This window comes from Caretta caretta, chromosome 2, assembly GCF_965140235.1.
Source record: "Caretta caretta isolate rCarCar2 chromosome 2, rCarCar1.hap1, whole genome shotgun sequence".
Lineage (NCBI taxonomy): Eukaryota > Metazoa > Chordata > Testudines > Cheloniidae > Caretta > Caretta caretta.
Window position 1 is genome coordinate 191,871,324 of NC_134207.1, and position 26,280 is coordinate 191,897,603.

At 43.4% G+C, this 26,280-nt stretch overlaps 1 protein-coding gene across 5 annotated transcripts in view; it reads right to left on the reverse strand.

The window, feature by feature from the left end:
- Positions 1-6,250: 6,250 nt before the first annotated feature.
- The window catches only part of NEK11 (NIMA related kinase 11), a 166,700-nt gene continuing 146,670 nt past the window's right edge, over positions 6,251-26,280 (reverse strand). For 4 of the 5 annotated variants that reach the window (XM_048838753.2, XM_048838756.2, XM_048838755.2 and 1 more), the window contains exon 16: positions 6,251-7,074. In XM_048838753.2, the coding sequence (XP_048694710.1) occupies positions 6,879-7,074 (196 nt within the window). In that variant the 3' untranslated portion in view covers positions 6,251-6,878. The remainder of the gene's footprint in view (positions 7,075-26,280) is intronic. The other variant, XM_048838757.2, reaches the window with a different exon arrangement.

Here is a 26,280-nt window from a genome sequence, read left to right on the forward strand (position 1 = left end):
TCATTGGTCATTTTGGTCAGGTGCCAGTGAGGTTACCTTTAGCTTCTTAACCCTTTACAGGTGAGAGGAGCTTTTCCCTGGCCAGGAGGGATTTTAAAGGGGTTTACCCTTCCCTTTATATTTATGACACCAGCATTGTGTTTTAATTAACACCACTGTATTTGAGACCAGTGTCTTTGAAACAAATGCACCAGGAGACCACTTCATCAGCCAAACTTGACAAAGGTAGTTCTACCTGACATTATATAACATCTGTCCGTCTACTCTAGGATGTTAAGTGTCAATCCTCCTGGTATATGTTTATATATAATGCAGCTCCTAAAATCACCATTCACCTCTTTGGTCTGAAACAGCCTGAATTTGTTCAACTTCAGGATGCACTGCAAAGCCCTTTTAGTTGCTCAGATTCTGGGTATCAATAAGATCTGCAGAGGGTAGGGTTGTGGAGGGGGAGGGTATATTTTTGTTGTTGGCTGATTGGTTTATTTATGTGGGGTGGGATTTACTGCTGGATGTAGGGTTTAGCTTGTATTTAATAAGAATAGTTTTGTTAGTGTTGTGAAAGTGTCTAAATCTTCAGTCTAGGCACTTTGGATATTCAAGAGAAGTAGAACAAATATTATGAGCCTAATTTTCAAAGGGGGCCTCAACTTAGCCTTCAGATTTCTTCGTGCAATTTTATATGTGCAATATTTTGTATGCATATGATATTATTTATATTATAGCAGCACCTAGGGACCTATGGTGCTAGGCCTAGTGTAGAACCATGTATTGATGAGACAGTCCCTGCCCTAAGGAGCTTACATTTCTTGTTAGTGACAAGTTACAACAGATAGGTGAAACATTCCAAAGATACCTCTGATTTGTGACTTTCACTCCAACCAGCATATCTGCTGATTCTTACTTTTGGGGTTGGTTTCCCTGATTGGGCGGAGCTAGCTTGGAGCTGTTAGTCCCACTGAGTCCTGGAGAAAGGGAGCTGCCCATGAACTGCCTGCCAGGAGGTATTCTTCCAAGTGATACTTCTGTGGGGCTGGGACAGATCAAAGAGCAAAGCCGATGTCTAGTTGTGAGGAAAAAGAGGACTCCTTGTCTGGATAATAACACAAGAACTACACATTCAATAAGTCAAGGAGGAAATTAAAGAAAAATCTGATAAAATTCCAAAGTGCAGATGTGGGTCCCTAAAGATATTTCCCACCCTCCATCTCTATTTAAAATCCTTATGTGGTGGGTGAAGGCTAAGAAGCCAACAGCCTCTAGCCATCTCTTTTATGAGCACTCTCACTCTTACTCAGTCTACTGCCAAGGCACGTTTGCTTAAGCAAAAAAGAGGTTCTAAGGAAAGGGTGGGTGGGTTCGGCTCTTCAATAAACTACATTTTGGAGAACCTCAGTTTTATTCAGCTCTCCTCTCTGCCCTTAGCCATAAAGGAACTGGAGCGGATTCCTCTGTGCATACAGAACTATGACAGTACAGTAGGTTTTGTAGGTAAAAATTTCTCTTTGTTCCTTTATTTAAGACTGTTAGACTTGGCTGTAGATACCATAAATTTAGTGGAAACAGGAGTGCAGAAGCAGAACTCACATTCAAGTCACCTTTTTCCACCACTAATTTCAGAGGACTTTGCTCATGAGTTTTCCTTCTATTTGTGTTACCTATGCAGTTAATGTTATCTTAGTAACTGTCTGGTGTGTGTTTGGCAAGAAGAGAAGGAAACTCATGAAGCCCATAGGGATGGGACTGCTTGTATCCCTATTAGTCCTAAACTAGCAGAAAACGTGATTTTCAGATAGGGTATCCTACCACTCACCATTGGAAGAATGATAATGGACGTGGGCCTGTGAGGGTGGGAGTTGGTTGTGATGGAGGAGAAGGTGAAGAGATCCTCAGAGCTCAAACTGCGACTTGGAACACACTTCCCCCACAGGGATAAGAAAATGACCAAAACAGCTTTAAAAGCCATTAGGATCTCTTTTAAATGTACGTCAAGCAAGAATTCGTCACATCAGAGCGGGATTGTTTGCCTGAGGACTGGCGGTCTGGACAAAACATGATTTCCAAACTTCAAAGATTAGACCCTTAATGATTTTCTAAGTGCTTGACTGCTCCAGAGGGCATGGTACACCCACATGCAGTTCTTTTTCACTTGCTCTTGGAAAAACCTGTTTTCTAAAAGGGTTGATGACTCCAATATTCAGCATTCATAAAAGCCATCTATTACTTACAGAGTCTGTTTTCAAGGTGCTGGAGTAACTTACTTTGGACCACAGCCAGTTGGAGATATGTACAGCAGGCAAGGTTGTCTTCCTTGGGCTTCCTTCTTGCTATTACTCCTGGAAGAATTCTGCGCCCCTGCGCAATGCAGAATTTTGCGGAAATTAATGTTGTGCACGCAGAATTTCCTTTCCCCCACAGCCATGGACTGCAGTGCTGCTAGCTACCACTAGGGACTGCTGGACCTGGCAGAGTCCAGCTTGCACATAGAAGACACTGCTGGGGGAAGGGAGCTAGAGGGTTCCTGGCACCTGCAGTTCCCAGCATGCTCTGAGGGAAAGAGACAGCAGCATGCAGGAAACTCCACATAAGCCTGGGACCAAGCATCAGGCTGTTTCTCCCTCTGGATCCCTGGGCTCCTGGGGGAGAGGGGGTGGGTGTCTGGGCTGGGGGACCCATGGCTGGGCTCTGCAGGGGAGGGAGTGCGGATATCTGGGCTAGTGGGGCCCCATGGCTGGGCTCTGGGGAGGAGAGCATTTGGGTATATTGGCTGCAGGGGCCCCCCAGCTGGGCTCTGGGGAGGGGAAAGGAGCAGAGAAACAGGAACTGGGTTGTCATAGGGGTTTCTTTAACTCTCTACTCCTGGGGAATTTTTGTATTGTTACAGACATGCTTGATGACAGATATTTTGAAACAAATTACCAAAATAATTGAAACTGGTGTGGTTATGTTGTGTTATTTTGACAAATAAAATCGGCAGAATTTTGCAGAATTTTAAAATATTGGGAGCAGAATTTTTAATTTTTTGGTGCAGAATTTTTAATTTTTTGGTGCAGAATGCCCCCCAGCAATATTGCGATATATAAATTATTTACTGGTTGCTTTTCTAGCTAGTTGGCTCTTGCAGGCCCCAGGCATTTCTCCCATATCCTGGGGAAAGTTGCTGCCTGTGCTTTGGCTACTTCAGCTTTTAACAGGTTTAATAGAAATGATGTGCAGGAACAGAAACAGGTGCCCAGCCACTGTGGCGAGGGGGGCCATATGTACCATGCTAGATAATGTAAAAGGACCTTCAAGCCGTCCTGACCTAGAGCCATGACTTCAGTGTATGGTCACTAATCACCACAAGTGAGAAACAGGACTTTGGACTCCTACTTTGAAAGTTCACACTGGAGGTCAGCCTCCACCCTGATCTGTGTTCTTAATAAAAACTCTAATTGGCTTGCTCTGGAGGGATCATAATGCCTTACCTTGTTTCGCTATGTGGGCAAATTCTTTGTTTCTGCAGTTTGTTTTAATACTAAAGTGGACTAATAATACTTCACTTCTACAGCACCTTCCTTCCAAGGATCTCAAAGCACTTTACAAAGGCGGGCCACTATCATTATAAAGCATGACTACTCTCTGTCCTTCTGACAGCACATCAAGAAGATGTGCTAAAATCAAGTGTTGCACTTCTCTGCAGGCTTGGTGGCAATTCGTGAGGTGCTGGCATTGCAACCTTGTGGACATCTACCAAAGCTCTAGTTATTGCAGCTGTTCAATAGTGTGTGGCAGCATGAGGTCCAGAAGTCATCGTGGAAAGTTGGACTCAATGATCCACTCTGCCCTTTGCATCATCACTGGTGCAACCCGGACGACTCCAGTGTCCAACATTCCTGTCTCGTCTGACATTGCTCCTGCCGTGATTAGGTGTGAGGGCAGGACCCTGGCCACATTACTGCACACAGCCAACTATCTAGACAGCTTACTTCACAATTTCATCTCAAAGTCACATCATACATGCTAGCCAAAGTCAAGATCCCCCTTTTCTAAAATAGTTGAGCCTCTCCGGCAATACATCAGATGCGACCTTTCTAAGGAACAGCAACAGGTGGTGAGGGAATATATTTTGGATTGCTGGCGCATTTCTTAGCAGATAGACAACTCAGATCTGTGTCCCATAGTCTCTCTGGATGAGCACTCACATGCCCCTCAGAACAACCATATGAGCCAAAAGAGCCTTCCTCGTTACAAGATATGTTGTGCTCACAGGCCATTTAACTTGCACCTTACCACTGGAGCTTCTTGAGCTCCCCATCCTGCCCCTGGGGATCTCAAGAGAAAACAGCGTGCCATCTGCTTACGGACTGCCCACTTGATCCTCTTGATGGTGGACGGATGCTTTTGATGTCTCTGGATGATGCTGCCATGATAGAGATAGATCATCATCATGTTCCTATTACGCCTCTGGTGTTTAGGGTAGTGACGAAGCTCCTCCACTCCCGTCTGTTTCTGGCAAGTCTTTTAGTGGTTCCCCAGTTGTGCCCCAGGTTTTTCAGCTCGGCTTCCACAGCTCTTCACCATGTTGTTTTCAAGTGGCCTCCTTTTTCCTTGCCTTCAGGTGTCCATCTTACTGCTATTCTGGTGATGGAATCAGTTTTCATCCAAAGCACTGATCCATCTCCAATGCCTCCTGGCAATGATGGTGCTCAGATCCTCTTGGCTGCACTGTGTCAATAGATCTTGGCTTGAGATTGTTCTGGGCCAAAAGATATGGAGATTTTTCTAAGGCAGGTTGTATGGAATGAAGACAGTTTGGACATGCCATACTTTCTCATTTCCTAGTATTCTGCACTATAAAGTAGTATTGAAAGTACACAGCTCTGATAAATCTTGAATTTGGTTTTGGTGGTGTATTTTGATGATTTCCAGACTGTATTTAAGCTCCTGAAGGTGTTCCTGGCTTTATTGTTTTTTTTCTGGATGTTCTGGCTTGTTCCACCGACCTAACTAATGGTGCTGCCCAAGTATGTGAATGTTTCTACATTGGTGAGAACATAATCCTCTATCTGTACTGGTGATGGTGAGGCAATATTAAAGGTCATGATATCTGTCTTATTTCAGTTGATTTTCAGTTGAATTTGCTGGCTGAATGCGTTGAGTTGTGTTATTTTTTCTTGTATATGTTGTTGGGTATGTGATAGGAGAGCGAGATCATCTGTGAAGCCCAGGTCTCCAAGTGATGAGAAGAGTGTCCATTTAATGCCTCTTGACATGTCTTCTGTTGTAAGCTGCATTACCCAGTCGATGGCAATGTTGAAGAGGATTGCAAACATGACACACCCCTGACGTACTCCTGTTTTGACTTCAAAACTGAGCTCACTGTAATCAACACTACATGTAAAGTTGAAATAGAAGCGTTTGATGACGTTGATTATACCAAAAGGAATTCCACATGCCCACAGAATGCGCCATAGGCTGCTCCTGTGAATGCTATCAAAAGCCTTCTCAAAGTCTATGACATTTACGTAGAGTTGCCATTGCCATTCTAAGCACCGTTCTATTACGTTTCGTAGAGTGAAGATCTGCTCTCTGCATCCACGCCCTTTCCGAAAACCAGCTTGCTCTTTTCTGAGAGTGCTATCAACTGCCTCTGATATATGCTGGACTATGATCATACACAACACTTTGCTTGGCACAGATAAAAGTGTGTTACCACACCAGTTATTACAATCACTGAGATAGATACCAACACCTAATTCATTGTTTATGCCATCAGAAGCCACACACCAGAAGAAGTATCATTATTCCCATTTTACAGATTGGCAAATTGAGGCATAGAGAAGTTAGTGGGTGACCTTCTTTCCAGAAGTGCTAAGTAGCTGCAGCTCCCAGCCATAATGGCCTGCCTAAGATCAAATTGCAATGATTTTGAAGGCCACTGTTGCCCACTCCCCGCCTGAGTACATTTAAAGGATTGCAGTGTGCTGCACATGAACAGGCAATGTGAGGAGTCCGATGGGGGCTGGGAGTCTAAAGTGAATTTGGCCCAAGGCTCATATGAGAACCTGTTATACAGTGTGGCATTTATTCCGTGTTTAGAGTTTAACAAGTAGCAGTAAAGGTGATCAGCATGCAGAACGAAAAGGAAAAATGTTAGGAAGAGAAGGTAAGGTGTTATGATGAGCGTGGTGAGGGGTATTTGATATAACTACAAGTGTTGTGCTTTTAGAACAGGCAACATAAATATGGAGATAAAAAGTTAACAAGATCTGTGAACAAGCTAAAATGGATTTATTTTTCTAGTTGTACACTATGGGCCTGATCCAAAACCCACAGAAGTTCATGGAAATATTTTCATGGATTTCAGCAGCCTTCAGGTCGGGCTTCATGTCTCTCTCTCTCTCTCTCTTTTACATGGCTCTTTCAAAGGGCACTCAGGTGAAATACAGGCCTTCAACAGAGCAATAACTAATGTGTGATTTCTGATAATTGAGTAACCATATATACACACGTATGTGTATATAAACACACAAACACACTCATATATACATACTGCTGTCCAAGGCAAAATCCAGCAAAGCATTTAAGTATGTGCTTAATGTCTTGCTGGATCAAAGACCACTCTTGCTACTACAGAAATCAATGGCAAAATTCCCATTGACCTCACTGGGACCCTGATCGTGCACCATTAAAGTCAATGGGAACAACCCATGGGTGAAAAATCTGGACCTAAGGAAATACACTTCTTGATGCAATAAAACAAATGGAGAAAAAAGATTGTCACCATGATGGACACCTTTCTGACCCCCAATAATACAGTACTTGTTTGCTGGCCCGTAAGGGTGTAGCTCAGCATTTTCACATATCTCCAGTGTTGTCCATTTCTGATGTACATTTTACACTGGAGCTAAGGCAAGCAGCTGATCCTCAAAGTAGAGAAGCTGATCCACTTCAAAACAGTCACTTGCTCTAGAAACCACTTTCTCCAGACATTCCCGGATCTCGTCTTCACTTGCATTCTGCTGTCTTGCTTTCTTGAGATAGCTGTAAACCTTTTCAAATACTTCTGCTCCCAGCTTCTGAATTGCTGATCTACAGAAAAATGTTACATAGAAGTTACTCACAAGTTAATCCATTTTACATATTGAAACATGTAGCAAGAGACATTTATTTGGTAAATTACTGTAGGGCTAAAACAAAATGGCTTTCAGCTTAAGATCAAAGTGTAACTATGTACATAATTTGCATAGAACAAAGCTTATTATGGAATTTCCCTATCGACATTTTTAATATGAACAAAAGTCCTGAGATGAAATCCTGGCACTACTGAAGTCAGTGAGACTTTTGTCATCATTGTCAATGAAGCCAGAATTTCACTCTTAATGTCTAATTTGATAAACTACTTTATAACACATTCTACAGTGATTCCAGTTCATACAGACACATTTACAGCCTCTGGATTTTATAAAAAAATACATTAAACAATTTGCCAGTGGCTATATTGTGAACATTCACTATTCATAAATCATCCCTTAAACTTTTATCAAAAAACTGTTGTACAAGATGCAATGAGAACTGAACACACATTATTCTTCTACTATAACAACACCCTCCCTTTTTAATCAGACGGGCTCTCTGTACTTCAGCGATGAAAAATACACTCATGGTTACCTAATACTGACTTACACAAAGATTCCAGTTGACCATTGTAAGATTACTCATTGATTAAAAAAAAAAATAATGATACATGTAAAAATCCACAAGTAACAGACAGGGCTATGGTCGGTGTCATGCTACCAATATTATAACAAGAGGATCTTGTAGTAACTTTCCTCTTTAGGCTGTCATAAACCCATGTGCCGGGGTGCATGTGTTTGCAGAGGGGACTCTATTCATTTTACCTTTTGAACAAAACAGCTTTCTCATAAAGATGACCAAGAAGGGAGGTAGCACCACTTGGAAAACAAACTTAGTCCTAGAGCCTTCAATAAGCTCCATGTGGATTCATTTATAGATTTCATAGGTTCCCAGGCAGAAGGGACCACTGTCATCATCTAATGTAACACAGATTTGGAACTTCTCCAAAATAATTCCTAGAGCAGATCTTTTAGAAAAACATCCAATCTCGTTTTAAAAATTGGAGACTCCACCACGACCCTTGGTAAGATATCCCAGTGGTTACTTACCCTCACTGTTAAAAGTTAACACCTTATTTCCAGTCTGACTTCATCTAGCTTCAACTTCCTGCCACTGGATTGTGTTATACTTTTGTCTGTTAGATTGAAGAGCCTATTGTTAAATACGTGTTCTCCATGTAGGTACTTACAGACTGTAATCAGCCTCCTCTTAACTTTCTCTTTATGATGCTACATAGATTGAGCTCCTTGAGTCTATCACTACACAGCATGTTAATCGTTCTCATAGCTCTTCTCTGAACTCTTCCCAATTTATCAAAATCCTTCTTGAATTGTGGACACCAGAACTGGACACAGTATTCTAGCAGCAGTCACACCAGTGCTAAATACGGCTGTAAAATAACCTCTCTAGTCTCACTTGAGATTCCCATTTATGCAGCCAAGCATTGCATTAGCCCTTTTGGGCACAGCATCATGCTGGGAGCTCATGTTCAGCTGATTATCCATGACCCGCAGATCTTTTTTCAGAATCACTGCTTCCCAGGATAGAGTCCCTCCTACTGTAAGTATCCTACATTCCTTGTTTCAAGATGTATACATTTACATTTAGCCATATTGAAATGCATATTGCTTAGTAAGCAATCCAGATAATTTTGAACCAGTGACCCATCCTCTTCATTATTAACCACACCCCCAATTTTTGTTCATCTGCAAACTTTATCAGTGATGATTTTATGTTTTCTTCCAGGTCATTAATAAAATGTTGAATAGCATACAGCCAAGAACCAATCCCTGAAGGATCCCCACTAAAAACACACCTGTTCAATGACTGTTTAGTTACATTTTGAGACCTCAGTTAGCCATCCATTTAATGTGTGCCATGTTAATTTTATATCTTTCTAATTTTTTTAATCAAAATGTCAGGCAGTACCAAGTTAAATGCCTTGAAGAAGGCTAAGTATATTACATCAACACTATTACTGTTATCAAACTTATTATCACATCAAAAAGCTATCAAGTTAGTTTGACAGAATCTATTTTCCATAAATCCATGTTGAATGGCATTAATTATAGTACCCTCCTTTAATTCTTTATTAACCGAGTCCCATATCAACTGCTCCATTATCTTGTCCGGGATTGATGTCAGACTGGCAGACTGTGATGGGATGTTCACCTCACACCATAGCTGAGAAAGGGCCAGTTAGAGAGACAGGCCACATGTGAGGGCTTAGGCTGGACAAGCAACCCCTGATTGGAAGGTGGAGCTCAGCTGAGCAGGAGTAGCTGGGTTAATATAAAGCCAGGAAGCTGGAAAGAGAAATGGTGGCAGTGAGGAAGTCTGCAGCCACCCTCTGCACATAAGAGAGGGAAGGAGGGAACCCAGGGAAAGAGACGCACACTGACTCTGAGGGAAGGGCATACTCAGAGAGAAGGGGTGAGAAGAAAGCCTTTGGGAGGTGGACAGGAAGCAGCCCAGGAAACGAACAGTGAGGCTGGGGCCTGAGCAGCCCTTGACTGCATGTCACAGGGTCCCTGGGCTAGAACCCGGAGTAGTGGGCAGGCCCAGGTTCCCCTACCGATGAAGTGGTAGTACCAGGGCAGCAGGTCCAGAGGGGGGAACCAAACGGTGACCTGGGCAGAGGGCCGTCACAAAAAGGAAACCTGCAGCTCTTGGTGTGAGAAAGGGGCCACGGAGTGAAAGAGAGGACAGGTGGAGAGACTGCAAGGGGAGGTGTCGGACCTAAAAGAGAACTCTTCCCAGAGCAGCCAGGAGGAGGCACTGTCCAAGGGGAGTGAGCACCCTGAGACACAAGCCTATAAGCCTGGCATAAGACATAAGCCTGGCTCATTCCATTTGCCATTTTTAAATATTTGCACAACATTAGCGTTCTTCCAGTCTTCGAGAACGTCCCTGTTGTTCCAAGACTTACTGAAAATCAATATTATTGGTCCACCGAGCTCCCTTAAAACTTTTGGATATAAGTTATGCTGACCTGCTGATTTAAAACTGTCGAACTTTAGAAGTCATGCAGAGCTCATTGCAGGATTGGGGGCCTAATACAGCATTAAAAGTCATTGTGATAGAAATATTTATACTTTGTTCCTGAAAAGTATGCTGAAACATACAGCATAGCATCCAGCCTGAATAATTTTAAGAGAGGGGGCTCATAAGGGGCCCTGGAAACCACTGCTCCAGGTGCAATCAAGTTCTTTTTTAAAGTAAATAACTGATAGTGTATCATTTGAGCAAGAGTATGTGATTGTATGGCATCATAATACCTCCGCACAGCGGGACCGAGTTATACGAGTTGTGGCTGCATGTGCAACCCTATATTTGTCATTTCTTTTCTTTTGAACATTGAAGCATGCAAACTTAATCTTCTCTGAGTTTATTTTGTTTGTTTTACTATCAGAGTTGCATGGTTTCCCCCATTAGAAGCAATGATTTTCTGCAGTTGGCCAAACTAGCAGCAGGCCAAATGGGATTCCCTTGCAGAAATTCCAGAAATTTGCTAATATAACCCTAACTGATTACGGTTAGCAGCAGTTTTATAGTGCAGCCTGTCCTCCCAAGGGCATTTGTGTATCTTTGTCAGTATTTCAGTAATGAACAGATGCTACTGTTCTAGAGGATTTGCCCGAGAAATTCATTCTGGCAACCAGGCGTTCTTGAATAAGGTTTCTTTATATATCTTGAGGGCTTTATCTGACATGTTAATTTATTTGTAATATATTTACATAAATTGGTAGTATCTATTCTCCTGGGGCCACTGTACTAGTGCTCTCAACATACCTCTCAGTCTCAAGTGTCCCTCCTCTGGAGGGCTGTCATTCATTTTACTCCCCAAGATACCCATGTTCCGCACATTTGATGGCCTGTACCTTTTAGTGTTAAAAATTCTTTACAATGGAGAGAAACTATCATCAAGCTAATAAAAAGTCCCATATACTAAAGAAATGACTCAGAAACCATTTAAAGGTTCTAGCAAGAAGAAATCTTTTGGTGTCCCTCCTATTGGGCCTTTGTCACATATTGCATCTGACACTTGCACCTTGGGAATCAGCACCCTCATGGCATTGGGAATATCTAATCTATCCCTTCAATGGTAGGCAGGAGCTGCCCTCTGCCATTACAGGGCTGAGCATGCCCTTCTACGTTTGCTGTCTCACAGAGGGAGGAATCACAGTAGCCATAGGGTTGCCAAGTATCTACTCAGACAAAACCGAACACCCTTGCCCCGCCCCTCCTCTGAAGCCCTGCCCATGTCCCGCCCCTTTGCTGAGGCCCCCACCCACCACTCACTCCATCCCCCCACTCACTCTCCACACCCTCACTCACTTGCTCATTTTCACCGGGCTGGCTCAGGGGGGTTGGGGTGCGGGAGGGGGTGAGGGCTCGGTCTGGGGGTGCAGGCTTTGGGGTAGGGCCAGGGATGCGGGATTTGTGGGGCAGGAGGGGGTTCCGGGCTGGGGGGTCTCTGGGCTGGGGCAGGTGGTTAGGGTGTGTGTGTGGGGGGGTGAGGGCTCCAGCTGGGGGTGCAGACTCTGGGGTATAGGAGGGTGCTCCAGGCTGGGGGGGTGGAGCCAAGGGCTTCAGAGTGTGGGAGGGGCTCCGGGCTGAGGCAGGGGAGTGGGAGGGGAGTATGGGCTCTGGGCTGGAGCTGTGGGTTCCGGGGTGGGGCCAGAAATGAGGGCTTCAGGGTGTGGGAGGGAGCTCCGGGGTGGGACTGAGGGGTTCAGAAGGTGGGAGGGGGATCAGGGCTGAGGCACGAGAAGGGGTCGGGGTGCAGGCTCCAGGTGGTGCTTACGTCAAGCAGCTCCCGGAAGCAGTGGCATGTCCCGGCTCCGGCTCCAACGCGGAGGCGCAGCCATATGGCTCTGTGCGCTGCCTCGTCCACAGGCGCTGCCCTCGTAGCTCCCATGGGGGCTGTGGAATCGGTGCTTGGGGCGAGGGCAGCACATGAAGCCCCCTGGCTGCCCCTGCGTGTAGGAGCTGGGGGGGGGGGGCATGCCGCTGCTTCCAGGAGTTGCAGGGAGCCTGCCTTAGCTCTGCTGCGCCACTGACTGGACTTTCAACAGCCCTGTCAGTGGTGCTGACTGGAGCCACCAGGGTCTCTTTTGAACCGGGCATTCTGGTCGAAAACTGGACACCTGGCAACTCTAAGTAGCACCATGGTGCTGGCATGAGGGTTTCAAGCTGCACCACTTCGCATACATGTGGGGCGTTCAAGCTCCACTGAAGGTGCAGCTGTTTTCCTTACGAATATTTGTTTAAATGTTCAGAAATGGGCATCAAACTCCCCTCTTCTATACATGAACAGCTTCAGTGCTAAGCCATGCTGGTAGCCTCCCTGGTGTTGCTGTTAAGCCTAACTTGACAGCACAACTAGCTGAAGGGGCAGGAACAACCTCATACTGTCAGCACTGTAATGAAAGGAGAGAGTCGGGGAAGGGCACAGCACGTGAACAGAGAAAACAACTTTGTTCACAATATCATGGGACTGTTCAGTGCGTGTCCAGAGGACAATCAACATCACCCAACACCCTGTTATATTAGCATTGAGTACTAAGAGCCCAGAAGGGACATGATTCTAAACGTCTCTTAATGTGAATTCTGGTTGTCCTTGGAAAGCAGTAATGGCTGTTAAAATTATGAAAAAAGGTTTTGTTTGCAATTTATTTTTTCCTGAATGTAACTGGAAACACTAAGTAGCCTCAGTAGAATATAAAGGAGTCCCCAAAAATTATAGAATTATGCACTGTAGGCCTTACAGATGGCATCAGCCCCCAGCTCATGCCAAAGGTTCCTTAACTGAAGAACGTATTACTGTTTTGATCTCGCACACAACAGGAACCAAACACCTCCTCCCTACTTCGCTCCTGCTATCACCTTGTTCCTTCCATGTTGTTCATCCCCACTTCTGACCTGCTCTTCAGCTCTGTTGTCTTCCCTGGCTGATTCCTGACACAAGGGATGGGTTAGAAACTGCCAGCAGGTGGAGATGGGAAACAGTACAGATAGGTATGGGCCAGTCTGGTGGCCCCACAGGTATGAGATTTGCCTCATCCCTGTCTCCAAGAGCTAGAAAGCCTCACTCCTCCCTGCCACTGTCACTCATTAATGGAGAAATTAAAACCTTGGAAATTAGCTAGTGCTCAGATGATGGCTATCTGGGGTATCGCTGATTTCAAAGAGTTAAATAGGGTTTCCTTTTGAAAATAACTTTAACCCATCTTCTGCAGCAATATTACAGCACTTACTTCTAGGGGTTAACATAAATTAATGAGAAAATATTTTGAAGTAATTCCTTCTGCATCAATCCTTTCATTGACTGCTCTCTTCCTCTCAAAAGGAACATGGTTAATTCTTTGCCCCTCCCATCGATTTAGAGATGTGAAATGAAGTAAATGGGCACCTCAGGAGCCATGCTGCTGCTAATAAATGTGACCTGTAGACTATATCCTTTCTGTTTAGGTTGAGAGAGCACACAAATTAGCATCTAGGAAAGCTAATCTGTATAAAATTCATACCAATGGGATTAGGCAACAAATGTTGAAAGGCTGACAACAAAGGAGCATGTGTCAAAAATGTTAACATCTGCTTCTTCGAGAGAAATCATTAGGTGCCATTTGGCCTTGAGATCCTAGGAAAAGGCAGTTGCCATAAAGTATATTTCCTAGGGGTGTTGGAGGGGGGTGGGAGAGGAATCTAGGACAGAAAATTTCAAATGTAGTTTACTATCCAACTTCAAAAATCAGGGTAATGCCTCTGAAATCAAAAGATTTACACTGGTGTAAAAACCAGTCTGACACCCGAATCAAGATCACTGGGAGCTGCTATCAATAATGTCCTCAGTATAGCTCTGATCCTGTATCAAAGCGTGCTAATGTTAGTTTTGGCACGCATGTCAAGTCCCATGGAGGCACATGCATGGGAGTCTGCACTACATTTGTGCAGGCAGTTATTGCAATTCTGCATTCAGATAAGGCACTTGAGTGTCTAAAGTTAAATGCGCAATTTGTGCGTGCACTGTGGCGGTCACACTCATAGAAGATTAGGGTTGGAAGAGACCTCAGGAGGTCATCTAGTCCAACCCCCAGCTCAAAGCAGGATCAACCCCCAACTAAATCAACCCAGCCAGGGCTTTGTCAAGCTGCGCCTTAAAAACATCGAAGGATGTAGATTCCACCACCTCCCTAGGTATCCCATTCCAGTGCTTCACCACTCTCCTAGTGAAATAGTTTTTCCCAATATTAAACTTCGACCTCCCACACTGCAACTTAAGACCATTGTTCCTCATTCTGTCATCTGCCACCACTGAGAACAGCCTAGCTCCAGCCTCTTTGGTACCCCCCTTCAGGCATTTGAATGCTGCTATCAAATCCCCCCTCACTCTTCTATAGCAGTGCATGGGATTCTTCTGTCCTAAGTACAGGACTCTGCACTTGTCCTTGTTGAACCTCATCAGATTTCTTTTGGCCCAATCCTCCAATTTGTCTAGGTCACTCTCGACCCATTCCCTACTCTCCAGTGTATCTACCTCTCCCCCCAGCTTAGTGTCATCCGCAAAATTGCTGAGGGTGCAATCCATCCCATCATTCAGATCATTAATGAAGATGCTGACCAAAACTGGCCCCCAGGACAGACCCCTGGGGCACGCTGCTTGATACCGGCTGCCAACTAGACATCGAGCCATTGATCACTACCCATTAAGCCTGACTATCTAGCCAGCTTTCTATCCACCTTATAGTTCATTCATCCAATCCATACTTTTTTTTAACTTGCTGGCAAGAATACTGTGGGAGACCGTATCAAAAGCTTTGCTAAAGTCAAGATATATCATGTCCCCCACTTTCCCCTTTCCACAGAGCCAGTTATCTCATCATAGAAGGCAATCAGGTTGGTCATGACTTGCCCTTGGTGTTACCCTTCACATCCCTTGCTAGCTGTAACTCCTGTTGTGTTTTAGCCTTCCTGATTACACCCTGGCATGCTCGAGCAACATTTTTATACTCCTCCCTAGTCATCTGTCCAAGTTTCCGCTTCTTGTAAGCTTCCTTTTTGTGTTTAAGATCACTGACGATTTCTCTGTTAAGCCAAGCTGGTCACCTGCCATATTTGCTTTTCTTTCTGCACATCAGTATGGTTTGTTCTTGCGCCCTCAATAAGGCTTCTTTACAATACAGCCAGTTCTCCTGGACTCCTGTCCCGCTCATATTAGCCTCCCAGGGGATCCTGCCTATCAGCTTCCTGAGGCAGTCAAAGTCTGCTCTTCTGAAGTCCAGGGTCCATATTCTGCTGTTCTCCTTTCTTCCTTTTGCCAGGATCCTGAACTCTACCATCTCAGGGTCACTGCTGCCCAGGTTGCCACCCACTTCTACTTCCCCTACCAATTCTTCCTGTTTGTGAGCAGCAGGTCAAGAGGAGCACGGCCCTAGTTGGTTCCTCCAGCACTTGCACCAGGAAGTTCCCAACACTCTCCAAAAACTTTGTGGATTTCTGTGCACGGCTGTATTGGTCTCCCAGCAGATGTCAGGGTGATTGAAGTCCCCCATGAGAACCAGGGCCTGTGATCTGGAAACTTCTGTTAGTTGTCACAAAGGCAAAGGGGTATGTGCACATACATATGTTTTGCACACAACTGTGGATCTTGTTTTCTGATAATCTGGCATCCACTGTTGTTGCATTATTTATTATTTCACTCATTTGCAAACCCAATAGTTCTCCCCCATAATGGTGTCATCACTTTATTTTTCAGCCAAGTATCATTATTGTTATTTGTATTAGCATAGCACTCAGGAACACTAGTCATGTGCTATGATGTACAAATGCAGAACCAAAAACATTTCCTGCCCCAAGAGATGACAAAGCATTAATAACCCAGTGCTATTAATGAGGTCTTATATTAATAGGCTTTTGTTACTTTAACAAAATATACTGGGCCAGCTCTCCACCTGGCATAAATTGGTTTTGCTCCATGGAAGTCAATGGAGTTAAGCCAATTTACAGCAGCTGAGGATCTGGCCCAATGGTATGTTTACCAGTATACTTCTCAAATTAAAACGAGGCCGCATCTGTGAAAACAAATGTACAAAATAAAATTTATGATGCCAGGCCTTTACTTTTTTCTAATGTGCCATGTGATGGTTTGCAGTGGATCTCTCTCTGGCATTAATGTGATTCACCAGTATTTTACAATATATGAATGGTGTAATCTCAGCAATCTGTGATGTTTACAAACCTTCTCCTAGTGGCTAATGTGGAAGTTGCCACTAGTCAGCCTGTGAATCTGTGTCTTGGCTATAGAAAAAGACTGCATTACTACCTGTCCATTAACATTTTCCTGCTGGTCTGGAGATCAATTACAATATATCTATCACTATGTATCACTGACAAAAGCCGCAAAGTAAGATTAATGCTTAGCGTCAGCACTCCTCTGTGGGTGTTGACAGCTGGGCTAGTATTGCCCAACAGCTTGTCCCTGTGTGAGGCAACTATGGCAGACATCTGCAGCTAAAGGGTTTTTCAGCTTCTTGCTTCCAAATTTCATTTAGCATCATAGCAACCACTGAACCGCATTCTCCTTTCTTCCTCCACCAGAAGAATGAGCAGCATTGTTTGCTTCTAAAAACAAAGTAGTTTTCACCAATCCCTTTAAGAAACTGTACTTTGGGTTACTAGTCTATATATTGGACTGAAGTAACAATATGAGATACCAGAATAATGAAATGGGGATGAAAGTGGTTATATATTTGATAGACATCAAAAATAATACGTCATCTATACCATACTAGTGAGCATTCAGCACTGCTTCTGAATAAGTTGTAGGAAATTCAGTTATTGTAAAATGCAAACTGTTCATGTCAAATTCCATGTAAGCATTAAACTGCCTTCTTGGATAGAAAACAAAAAGCACTCAGCTGATATTTAGTTCTGTAGCTGCAATGTTAGAATGCAGCTTGGGATCAAATATTAAAATGTATCAAACATTTTAAAATAGGGGCCTGCGCTAAATCAGTTAAGGCTCAGAGAGTCATAGGTTTTTTTAAGCCACCAAGCAAACTATCGGTGCCATGGAAGCCAATACCAAGCACTTCATCCCATAGAACATCCCTAACATCCTTCACCTGCACTAGTATAAATTAGGTGTATGGTACCAGAGGACCGACAAGTCTCTAATGAACTTGAGTCCCATCTAGTGGTGTGGCATATGAGACTTTCACCGGTAACGATTGCCTCTCCAGTACTGACTATAAAACAGGCTCTAAGCCCAAACAAAAAAGGCTGGATGTATGACCATCATTACAGGGAAAGGTTCCCTCATAAGATGCACAAAACTGAAAGCTGGGGGATTTGGGTATTACAAGAAAAACTGGCCTGGAGCTAACAACAAAAAGAGAGGGGAGTCATGATGGAAGTGAAAACTCCCTCAAACTATATAGGAGTGTTAAAGTGTCAGTTCCAAAGGGCAATATTCCACCACCTTGTACTATATATATAAAAAACTGTACTGAAAGCAATCTAAAATACTAGTTACAAAAGGCTATGAGCTAAGCTGAAGGAGTGCGGACACCAAGGCCAAGGGCAGTAAGAAGAAACTCAAATGGTGGTTGGTCCTGCCGCACCCCAAAGTTCATACCCTTGGAATGAGGCATGAGGCTAGTCAGGGTATGCATGCAGACCAAATGGACACTACTAACAATAAAATCTCCAATATCAGGTGAGTGGGGTGCTTACCCACCTAGCGTGGAATATACACAAGGACAAGCATTCGGGAACAAAAGGTTGTGTGGGAATGACAAGAAGATACTATTTAATAGCAAAAAGAACAAAACCTTAATTGTGGAAGATTAGCATCAACCTTCACCTTCAGCGCCCAGTGGATTTTGACTTTCATTGTTTTGTCGAGTGAAAATTTCTTCGCATGAAGATGCAATGATAATTTTAATAATACATCCTTAATAACTTCATAATTCTTGCATTATGGCACCATAACTTGATAACACACAACTCTCTGATGCCCTGCTTGAACAACCTGTGAAGTCTAAAGCATATTTGGAACAAATTTTCCCATGGGGTGAGAAGGAACATGTTATATAAGGCTTTCAACAGACAGCTGGAGAATAATATCAATATGATTCTCCAGAGGATTTCATTAACTGACTAAAATGAATTTGTAGAACAGTAATTGAAGCTGACACCTGCTCTTGAAAGGAGTGTGAATTGAAAGCTAACTGTGGTACTGCACCTTCTATTGGCAGAGTCCTGAATTCTGAGATTATAAAACACTCATTGAAAAGACACAATAGATCTTTATTTTGTCCTGCATGCTCCACATCCAGTGCTGAGGACAAAAAAATCATTTAACATGTCCTGCCATTTGATCTAGGCCATGTGCTGGAATCCAGATCACATACCGATGATTTCGTCTCATCACCTCCTGTCACAGGCTTGTCATTTAGGGATCTGTTCTCCCCTTAGCTCTTCCCCTTCAGAAAAGTACTAGTAGTAGTTAAAAGCCAGATACTCCAATACATTTTAGCTGCTTTGTGCTGCCATGTACTTTCAAGGTCTGTTTTGGTAAATCCTATAAGACTCAGCAAAGTACAGACATAAGCAAATACATAGCAGAGAGAGAGAGAGAGTGCGCACATGTGTTCATGTATGAGTGTGGTGGAAAAGCTCCAGAGTGAGATTTAATAATGATGGATCAGGCTGCATGTCCGTCACAGAGGTCACGGATTCTGTGACTTTCCATGACCTCTATGACTTCTGCAGAGGCCAGTGCTGGCTCAGGGGCTGCTCGAGGTTCCCGGGCTGTGTGCTGCCACCCATTCCCCACCACATCCCCAGCACCAGATGGGGTTCCCAGGTTGTGGGCCACTGTCACCCGCCCCCTCCCATACCATGGGTCCTGGGCCGCATGCCACTGCCCGTCTCTCCCCCAGCACCATCAGGGGTCCTGAGCCACTCCCCAGCACCCACAGCGCCCCTGGCCCACCCCCTCAGAGCACCCGTGGCCCCCTGGCCCAAGTTTTAGTCAGGGGTATATAGTAAAAGTCATGGACAGGTCACGGGCTGTGAATTTTTGTTTACTGCCTTTGACCTGTCCATGACTTTTACTAAAAATACCCATGACTAAAACGTAACCTTAATGATGGATAATAGGACATTTCTGCTGATGGGCTCATAGTTCAATGATACACTGTTTCTACTCCCTGAATGAGTTTTACACACCTACCACAAAATCTCGGTCTGAATAGCAATGATCAATATTAACAAAGTAATTTAAAAAAATCAGTAAAGAAAATGGTCAATAACTGATTAACATAATCCATTATATTGCAATGCTTAGATATGAAAGTGCTGAAAGCAATTATCTGTCTCTGTTCCTGTGCTGAAGAAAGCTGCAGTAAGACTACTAAACTGTACCATATACAATAGGCAGCATAGCTGTAGCACAGAAGACCCTGGGTAACTCGTTAGAATGTTACTTTGTCAATAAAGATTTGAAAAGATATGACCTCACCCACCTTATTTCTTCATATGGGTCATTTTAAGGGACTGCCCATTTGCTGAGCAAGAAAGAATATTATATATAATTTAATGGACCCAGGAATTTCACTCATGGGGCCATTTCAATCAGGCAGTATTTATCTATTTTCTAGATTTAGTTGAAACAATTGTTAGTATCCAGGTCCTTAGTAACAACTGACACAGTCCAGAGCCTTAAAAAAAAAGATCAGACAACAGTCCCCAGATTGCAAACTGTTTCTAAACCTGCTGACATTCTGAGGCCTGGGTAAAATTAATTTAGCAAATATTCTGGCATTTAGCACAGTCACAGGTACAAAGACTTCCTATAAGTTGTCAGTCCAACAGCATCCATCTCTGAGCCAGATGAAGCAAAAATTCTCAACACATTAGACAGATAGATTTTTGACCCAATTTACTTTGCCTATTAATGTCTGTTGTATTTATTATACTAGACCAGATGCAGATATGTCTGAATAGTAGCTTCCTTCCATACACCACACAATTACTGCCATTAAAAGTCAACAATTACCCACAGTCATCACACAAGATTTACTTAAAATAGGGTAATAACTGCAGTATTGTATATACCACTTTTTGGTCATTGAAGGTAAAAGCTGATTATTATTTATTTTAAACGGTGACTTGATTTCTGTGGGTCTCTCTGTGGCCCAGGGACCTACCCATAAAAAGCTAGTTTGAAAGCTGACATATTATATTCTCAGAAGCAGGTGAAATTTCTGTATATATCCTTTACCAGAAACAAAAAGTAACATTTCTTTTTAAATTAAATTCACATATAAGCATAAAAAACTAGAATTTGAATATCAGATAAAGGAAGGGACGAACAGACTTATCCATTTAATTAACTAACAAGACAGTGCCATCAATCTAGACAATTATTTGAACAATGGAAAAATCATCTTTTGGTATCGTGCACCAGAAGTTAATACTGGATGTACAATGACCTATTTTTTAGTCACAAACGAGCCAACTCTGTCAAAGCTGTAAATACTTGAAGTAATGTCAAAAGAGTGATTAATGGAGTCAGCTAACAAAAAGTTGGACTTGGCTTGTCATGAGTAATAGCAAGAATATTGCAGGAGAGCAATGTGCTAAGGAAACTTCTCACTAGATCCTGTAAAACAATACAGCCATATGAAAAATGGAGAAATGGCATACAAATGAATGAATTATATTAACCAAATCTATAATGTTACCAGCTGAAATTTTTCCTAAAAATTGAACATAGCTTCACTGCCTAAAAATATTTTCATTAACAACTTAACAAAGATTTTTTTACATTTATTGAATATAAATAGCAAAATCCAATATTTACTTTAATTAGTATCAGGTAGTATGTTGCAAATTTAAAATCCTCCCTGAATCACGTCTGACTTCAAAATAATTGCCCTTGAGTTGACGTGTACTTGCATTTATAGCTGAGGAATGCCTCACTATTCAATATTTGCATCTTCAACACTGTACACACAGAAATCAATATAGTAATAAAAAAGCCCGAGACAATGTTTGCAATATTCCTATTGGTAAAGCTTCTCTTTTTAGTATCAAGTGTCTCCTTCTGGTAACAATCAGCAGACATGTTTGTTTAATGAATTACCTCACTTCTAACGAATGCCCGCTGCTTTTAACATACACCTTGTCCATGTCCAATGTTATCGTTTGTCAATAGAGCACAATTTACGTGTTGAGGACTTGCTCCCAAAGCTTGCATCCAAGTGACAACCTGACAAAATGGGCTGAGCTCGGGAGAGGTCTATGAAGGGAGTGGAAAGGCAGTACAGTTTCCCACAAGCTGCAAAGCAGCAGTGGTCACTCCTCAGACGTTACTGCACGCTCAGGACTGCAGTAGTCCTTTTGGCTGCTGTGCAATACTACAGAGGGTTCTGGAGATGCCCATCCATCGTTCCGCATACGCTAGTTCCTTCCCCAAATATTCTTCATTAAGGTATTCAGACATCCTGCACAGGACCCCACCCTCCGGCCCCCACCATGCATGATGGAACTACTGTATACCAGTCCTGCTGTATTCAGGGCCTTCCATATCTTGTGTGTGTCAGGAGAGGGCCAGATTTACACCTTAATGGCTTACATATGCTGCACGATGTGCAACAAATATAGCACAGTATGACAATTAAAATATATTGTGCGAGAAATGTACGAGAAAAAGAAACACTGATTTTCTTTTCAGAAAACACTGTAGTATTAGATAACTTAGTGAACATATCTGTGCAAGACAAAAATGATGGAGCAAATAGGAATGCATTTGTAGTCCCACCTAGGCCCTGGTGAACAAATGAACAATATTTACATTTTAGCTAGCTAAATTATTTTCTTGCATATCTGTAAATCCTGCAGGGTCAGAATGTTGGGTTTACTAAACATTGTAATGATATGTTAAATATTGAAATAGACTATCGTTAATGATGTGCGAAAACATTCTCACATTTGCAAAATATTGACAAAAATCAACAATCAACTGTCTTATTAAGCCTTTTCAAGCTTGAAATCTGAATAGCTCAATCTGTGTTTTATTGTGCATGCACAGCATTAGAAAAACAAGGAAAAAATCCGTGCTTTTCATACAAAATAAGATGTAACAGGCATACAATTTCCTTAATGTTGTAAACGTTATGGGCTACTTGACATTTCTTTAAAATTAGCCTTTAAAATGCATATTTGTATTAATTTGTGCTATGTACGGAAGTGGAATGTAATTCATTATCAGACTGAATACAGATGATCTTGGGTATTTAAAGCAGGTTCAAGCTCACCTTCCTCTATAAACAATAAATGTCACAACAAACAATTCACGGCAGCAAGAGATAGTGAAATATACCATGGGCCTACAACTCTTAGCTCAATTAAGAAATTTAAAAAATCTGAACAAGGTTTCTTATATATATATATACACACACACACACACACACACACACACTAAAGCGTATTGCCTTCTTTTAGAGGTTAGAATGTGTTTCTTGTTAAGAGTCCCAGGACTCATTTAGCTCATTTTATTTTCCCAAGAAAACGTACCAAGGCTTAATAGTGGTTTTTTGCACTAGGATCTCTAGATCTTGTGCTCTTCTGCCTACTCTGACTGCCATCTTCACTTATTTTAAATTTACTCATCATGAATTTAGTGCTGGCAAAAAGTGTGGAAGTGATAGCCGGGGTGAAAGTAAGTTAGAGGACTTACCGGTACGCTGGAGTCCTGAGCAGGGAGCATGGCCTCAACCGGAAGAGGCATGGCCTTAACCAGAAGAGGCAGGGTCTTAAATCCCCCGGCCCTTTAAATCTTGATTTAAAGGGCCCAGGGCTCCAGCTGCGGTCATGGCGGCTGGGAGCCCGGGGCCCTTTAAATCACCCCCGAGCTATCAGCTGCGGAGGTGGCTGGAAGCCGCGGGGCTCGGGGGCGATTTAAAGGGCCCAGGGCTCCAGTTGCGACTACCGCAGCAGAGCCCCGGGCCATTTAAATCACTGAGGAGCCCTGGGGACTGGACTCCTGACTGCCACCGCTACCCTGGGGCTCTGGCAGAGTTTTAAAGGCTTCGCTGGAGCCCCGAGCCCTTTAAATCCCCACCTGAGCCCTGGGGTAGCGGTGGCCGGGCTCCGTCAGGCATTTAAAGGGCCCCGGGGCTCCAGCTGCTGCTACCGCCCTGGCCCTTTAAATTCCCTCCGGAGCCCCGCCGCCGCTATCCCAGGGCTTTGGCAGCAGAGCTCCGGAGGGGATTTAAAGGCCCGGGGCGGTAGTGGTGGCTGGAGCTCCGGGGCCATTTAAATCCCCTTCAGAGCACCGCCGCCTCTACCCCAGGGCTCAGGCAGGGATTTAAAGGACCGGAGTGGTAGCAGCTGCTGGAGCTCCAGGGCCCTTTAAATCCCCGCCGCAGCCCCACTGCCGCTACCCCAGGGATTTAAACTGCTGTCTGGGAAAGCCGGTCCCAGTACGGCACACCAGCTCTTACCGGCTCACTTTCACCTCTGGTGACAGCCCTATAAAGTGATGTTCTCGCTTTATCCACAGGTATAGCTCAGAAAGGAGGAGCAATGTAAGCTTCCCTGCATTGCCCTGAGGACAGTCTACAGATAGAAGGCTGACCTGCGAGAACGGTCCCTACAAGTGAGAGTGCAAGTTCGATCGCTGTGCACATTTAGTGGCTGGTTCAGCAAAGGACTTAAGCATATCTGTAACTTTAAGCATGACTAGTCTGACTCAAGACAAGGGGACTACTCCTGTGCATCAAGCTATGCACATTCTTAAATGCTTTGCTGAACTTGGGTTTATTCTTTGGCACCTCTCCTGAGAGAGCAATCAAGGGGGCTAATTAGTACACATTGTGCTGGTATCCTTTGTACGGAGAACTAGCAAAAGGACGACCAAGTCACTTAGGCTATAGAGCTGAGTGATATATATTGGGGGAATAGTTCAGGAATGCTTTAAGTACTACAGCACATATGTGCCTGACCAAATCTCCACTCGATGGGAGTATTTCCACTGATTGCACTGGGCTCTGGAGCAGATTTGTACTTGGTACGGAGGTGTGATTTCATATTCCAAAATTATCAGTATGGAACCATCTGGGAACATCATATTCACATAAACAAAAAAGACAGAAACTTGGCCTGCTTGTGGACAGAAAGGGTAGCTCATTAAGTGCATTTACATGAGAACACCTCGAACTACTGTTACTTTGAACACAGTATAATAATTAAAACTGCAGATCAGTTCCAACCCTTATTAAACTCATTCAGTTTTTCCAGTATTTGCCGATGCTTCCTGCTAAATAAAAAAATCACAAACTAAATGTCTGGTATTATTTATAGGTTCTTATTTATAACAATGGCAGATGCCATAAAGCTGAAAAACAAGCTAAATGAAAGGCATCCCTCTGCATTATTTGGGTGCACAGAAGGTATAGTCTTCACATTTTCAAAGATGACAATTTCAAACTCAAAATACAGACTGCTTTTCCTGTTCAGCAGGAGGATAAAAATTATACTGGAAATGTGAATCCTGAGGTGTGTTAATTCTGTTTCCGTCGCTCTGTGTGTGGCTCTGCATGTATTCAACGGAAATGGGGCAGTCACTGGTAATGCATTTCCTTCTAGAGAAAACTGGAGTTAATCAAGCATTTTGATGTATTTCTTGTATAGGGGCTTGTCACCGGGTCTGGTGTATGACTCAGCTTGTAACCAGTCTCTTGGGAGTGACCCCTTAGCGTCAATACCAATGGCAGCACCATTAGGACAGCGACAAGCACTTCTGAAAATCCATCCAACAAACCTACTAGACTCCTTACCCCAATCCTTTGGAAACATGCCCAAATAATTTAGAAAACCTGTGCCTTAGCGTAGGCATAATCTGAGATGCTAATCTTAAAGACCACGTGGAGCTCATTCGATGACGTCACTTGACCTTTCTTTCTGAATTTTCAAGAGAAACAAACACATTCAATGCCAACATCACAAGCACAAACAGCACATACACTTACTATTCATGAATCTAAACCAACAGTGCTAGGAGCAATCACAAGCCCAGAACAAAAATATCACCAAGTGCCTTTCTCTGCAGTGCCTGAAAGGCAATTTTACTTACACTCAGCAGGTGATAATGAAGTCTTTTGCCTGATCCTGGTATGCTGCTGTGTGCAAGACTTTGGGAACTGAATAAGAGGCATTTACTGCTGTGCTCTAGGATCTTAATTTACTTAAAATTTGGGGGATAAGAGCCCTCTCTTTTTAGCCATATACATTTTATTGAATTCTCACCTGCACTTCTATTCAACGGACTCACTGTATGCGTTCATGGATACCTTTGTAAAGGAGCATGAAACACTCTGCATTGATAGCCCTTTCTCCCTTTTAATGTTTTTATTCCTTTTGATATTTTCAGGATCAAAAGAAAAAGATATGCATTCTATTTTGTATATATTCTGTTATTCTAAAACCAGCCATATTCAATAAGGCCCAAATCCCAATCCTGCAAGCAAAGTCCAAGGAAGAGAGTCCTGCATATAATACTGGGAAGGCTTGCGGGGAACAAAATCCTTGCTCTTTGCCAGAGATGGGCTGCAAATGCTACAACACTTTAAGAGTTGGAATAGTGAATGTGACCAATTTCACCTCACCTCCCCACAAAAGGCCTTTGCTGCCAATGGCTGTCTTGTTCCTTGTCCACCTGCATTACTCCCTTCCACAATGAGACATGAACCCTTGTATGGAGATCTTCTTCGGGGCGCAGTGGGGGTTACAATTCTTCTGCATGGGATCTCCACTGCTTTGTCCTCCATTAGGCACCAGCACCATAGCTTTAAAATTGCTTTTGGCCTTAATGCTCCAGATTAGTCAAGTACAAGATTAGGATTTAAAGACTTTACCCTCCGCTTAGAAAGACGGGATGTTCATAGCTTTTAAGGGCTAGAAAAAACCAATTTTGATCATCCAGACTGACTTGTATTATGCAGGCTTTAGACCAGAGGTGGGCAAACTATGGCCCGCAGGCCACATCTGGCCTGAGGGACTCTCCTGCCTGGCCCCTGAGCTCCTGGCCCCGGAGGCTAGTCCCCGGCCCCTCCCCTGCTGTTTCTCCTCCCCCGCAGCCTCAGCTCA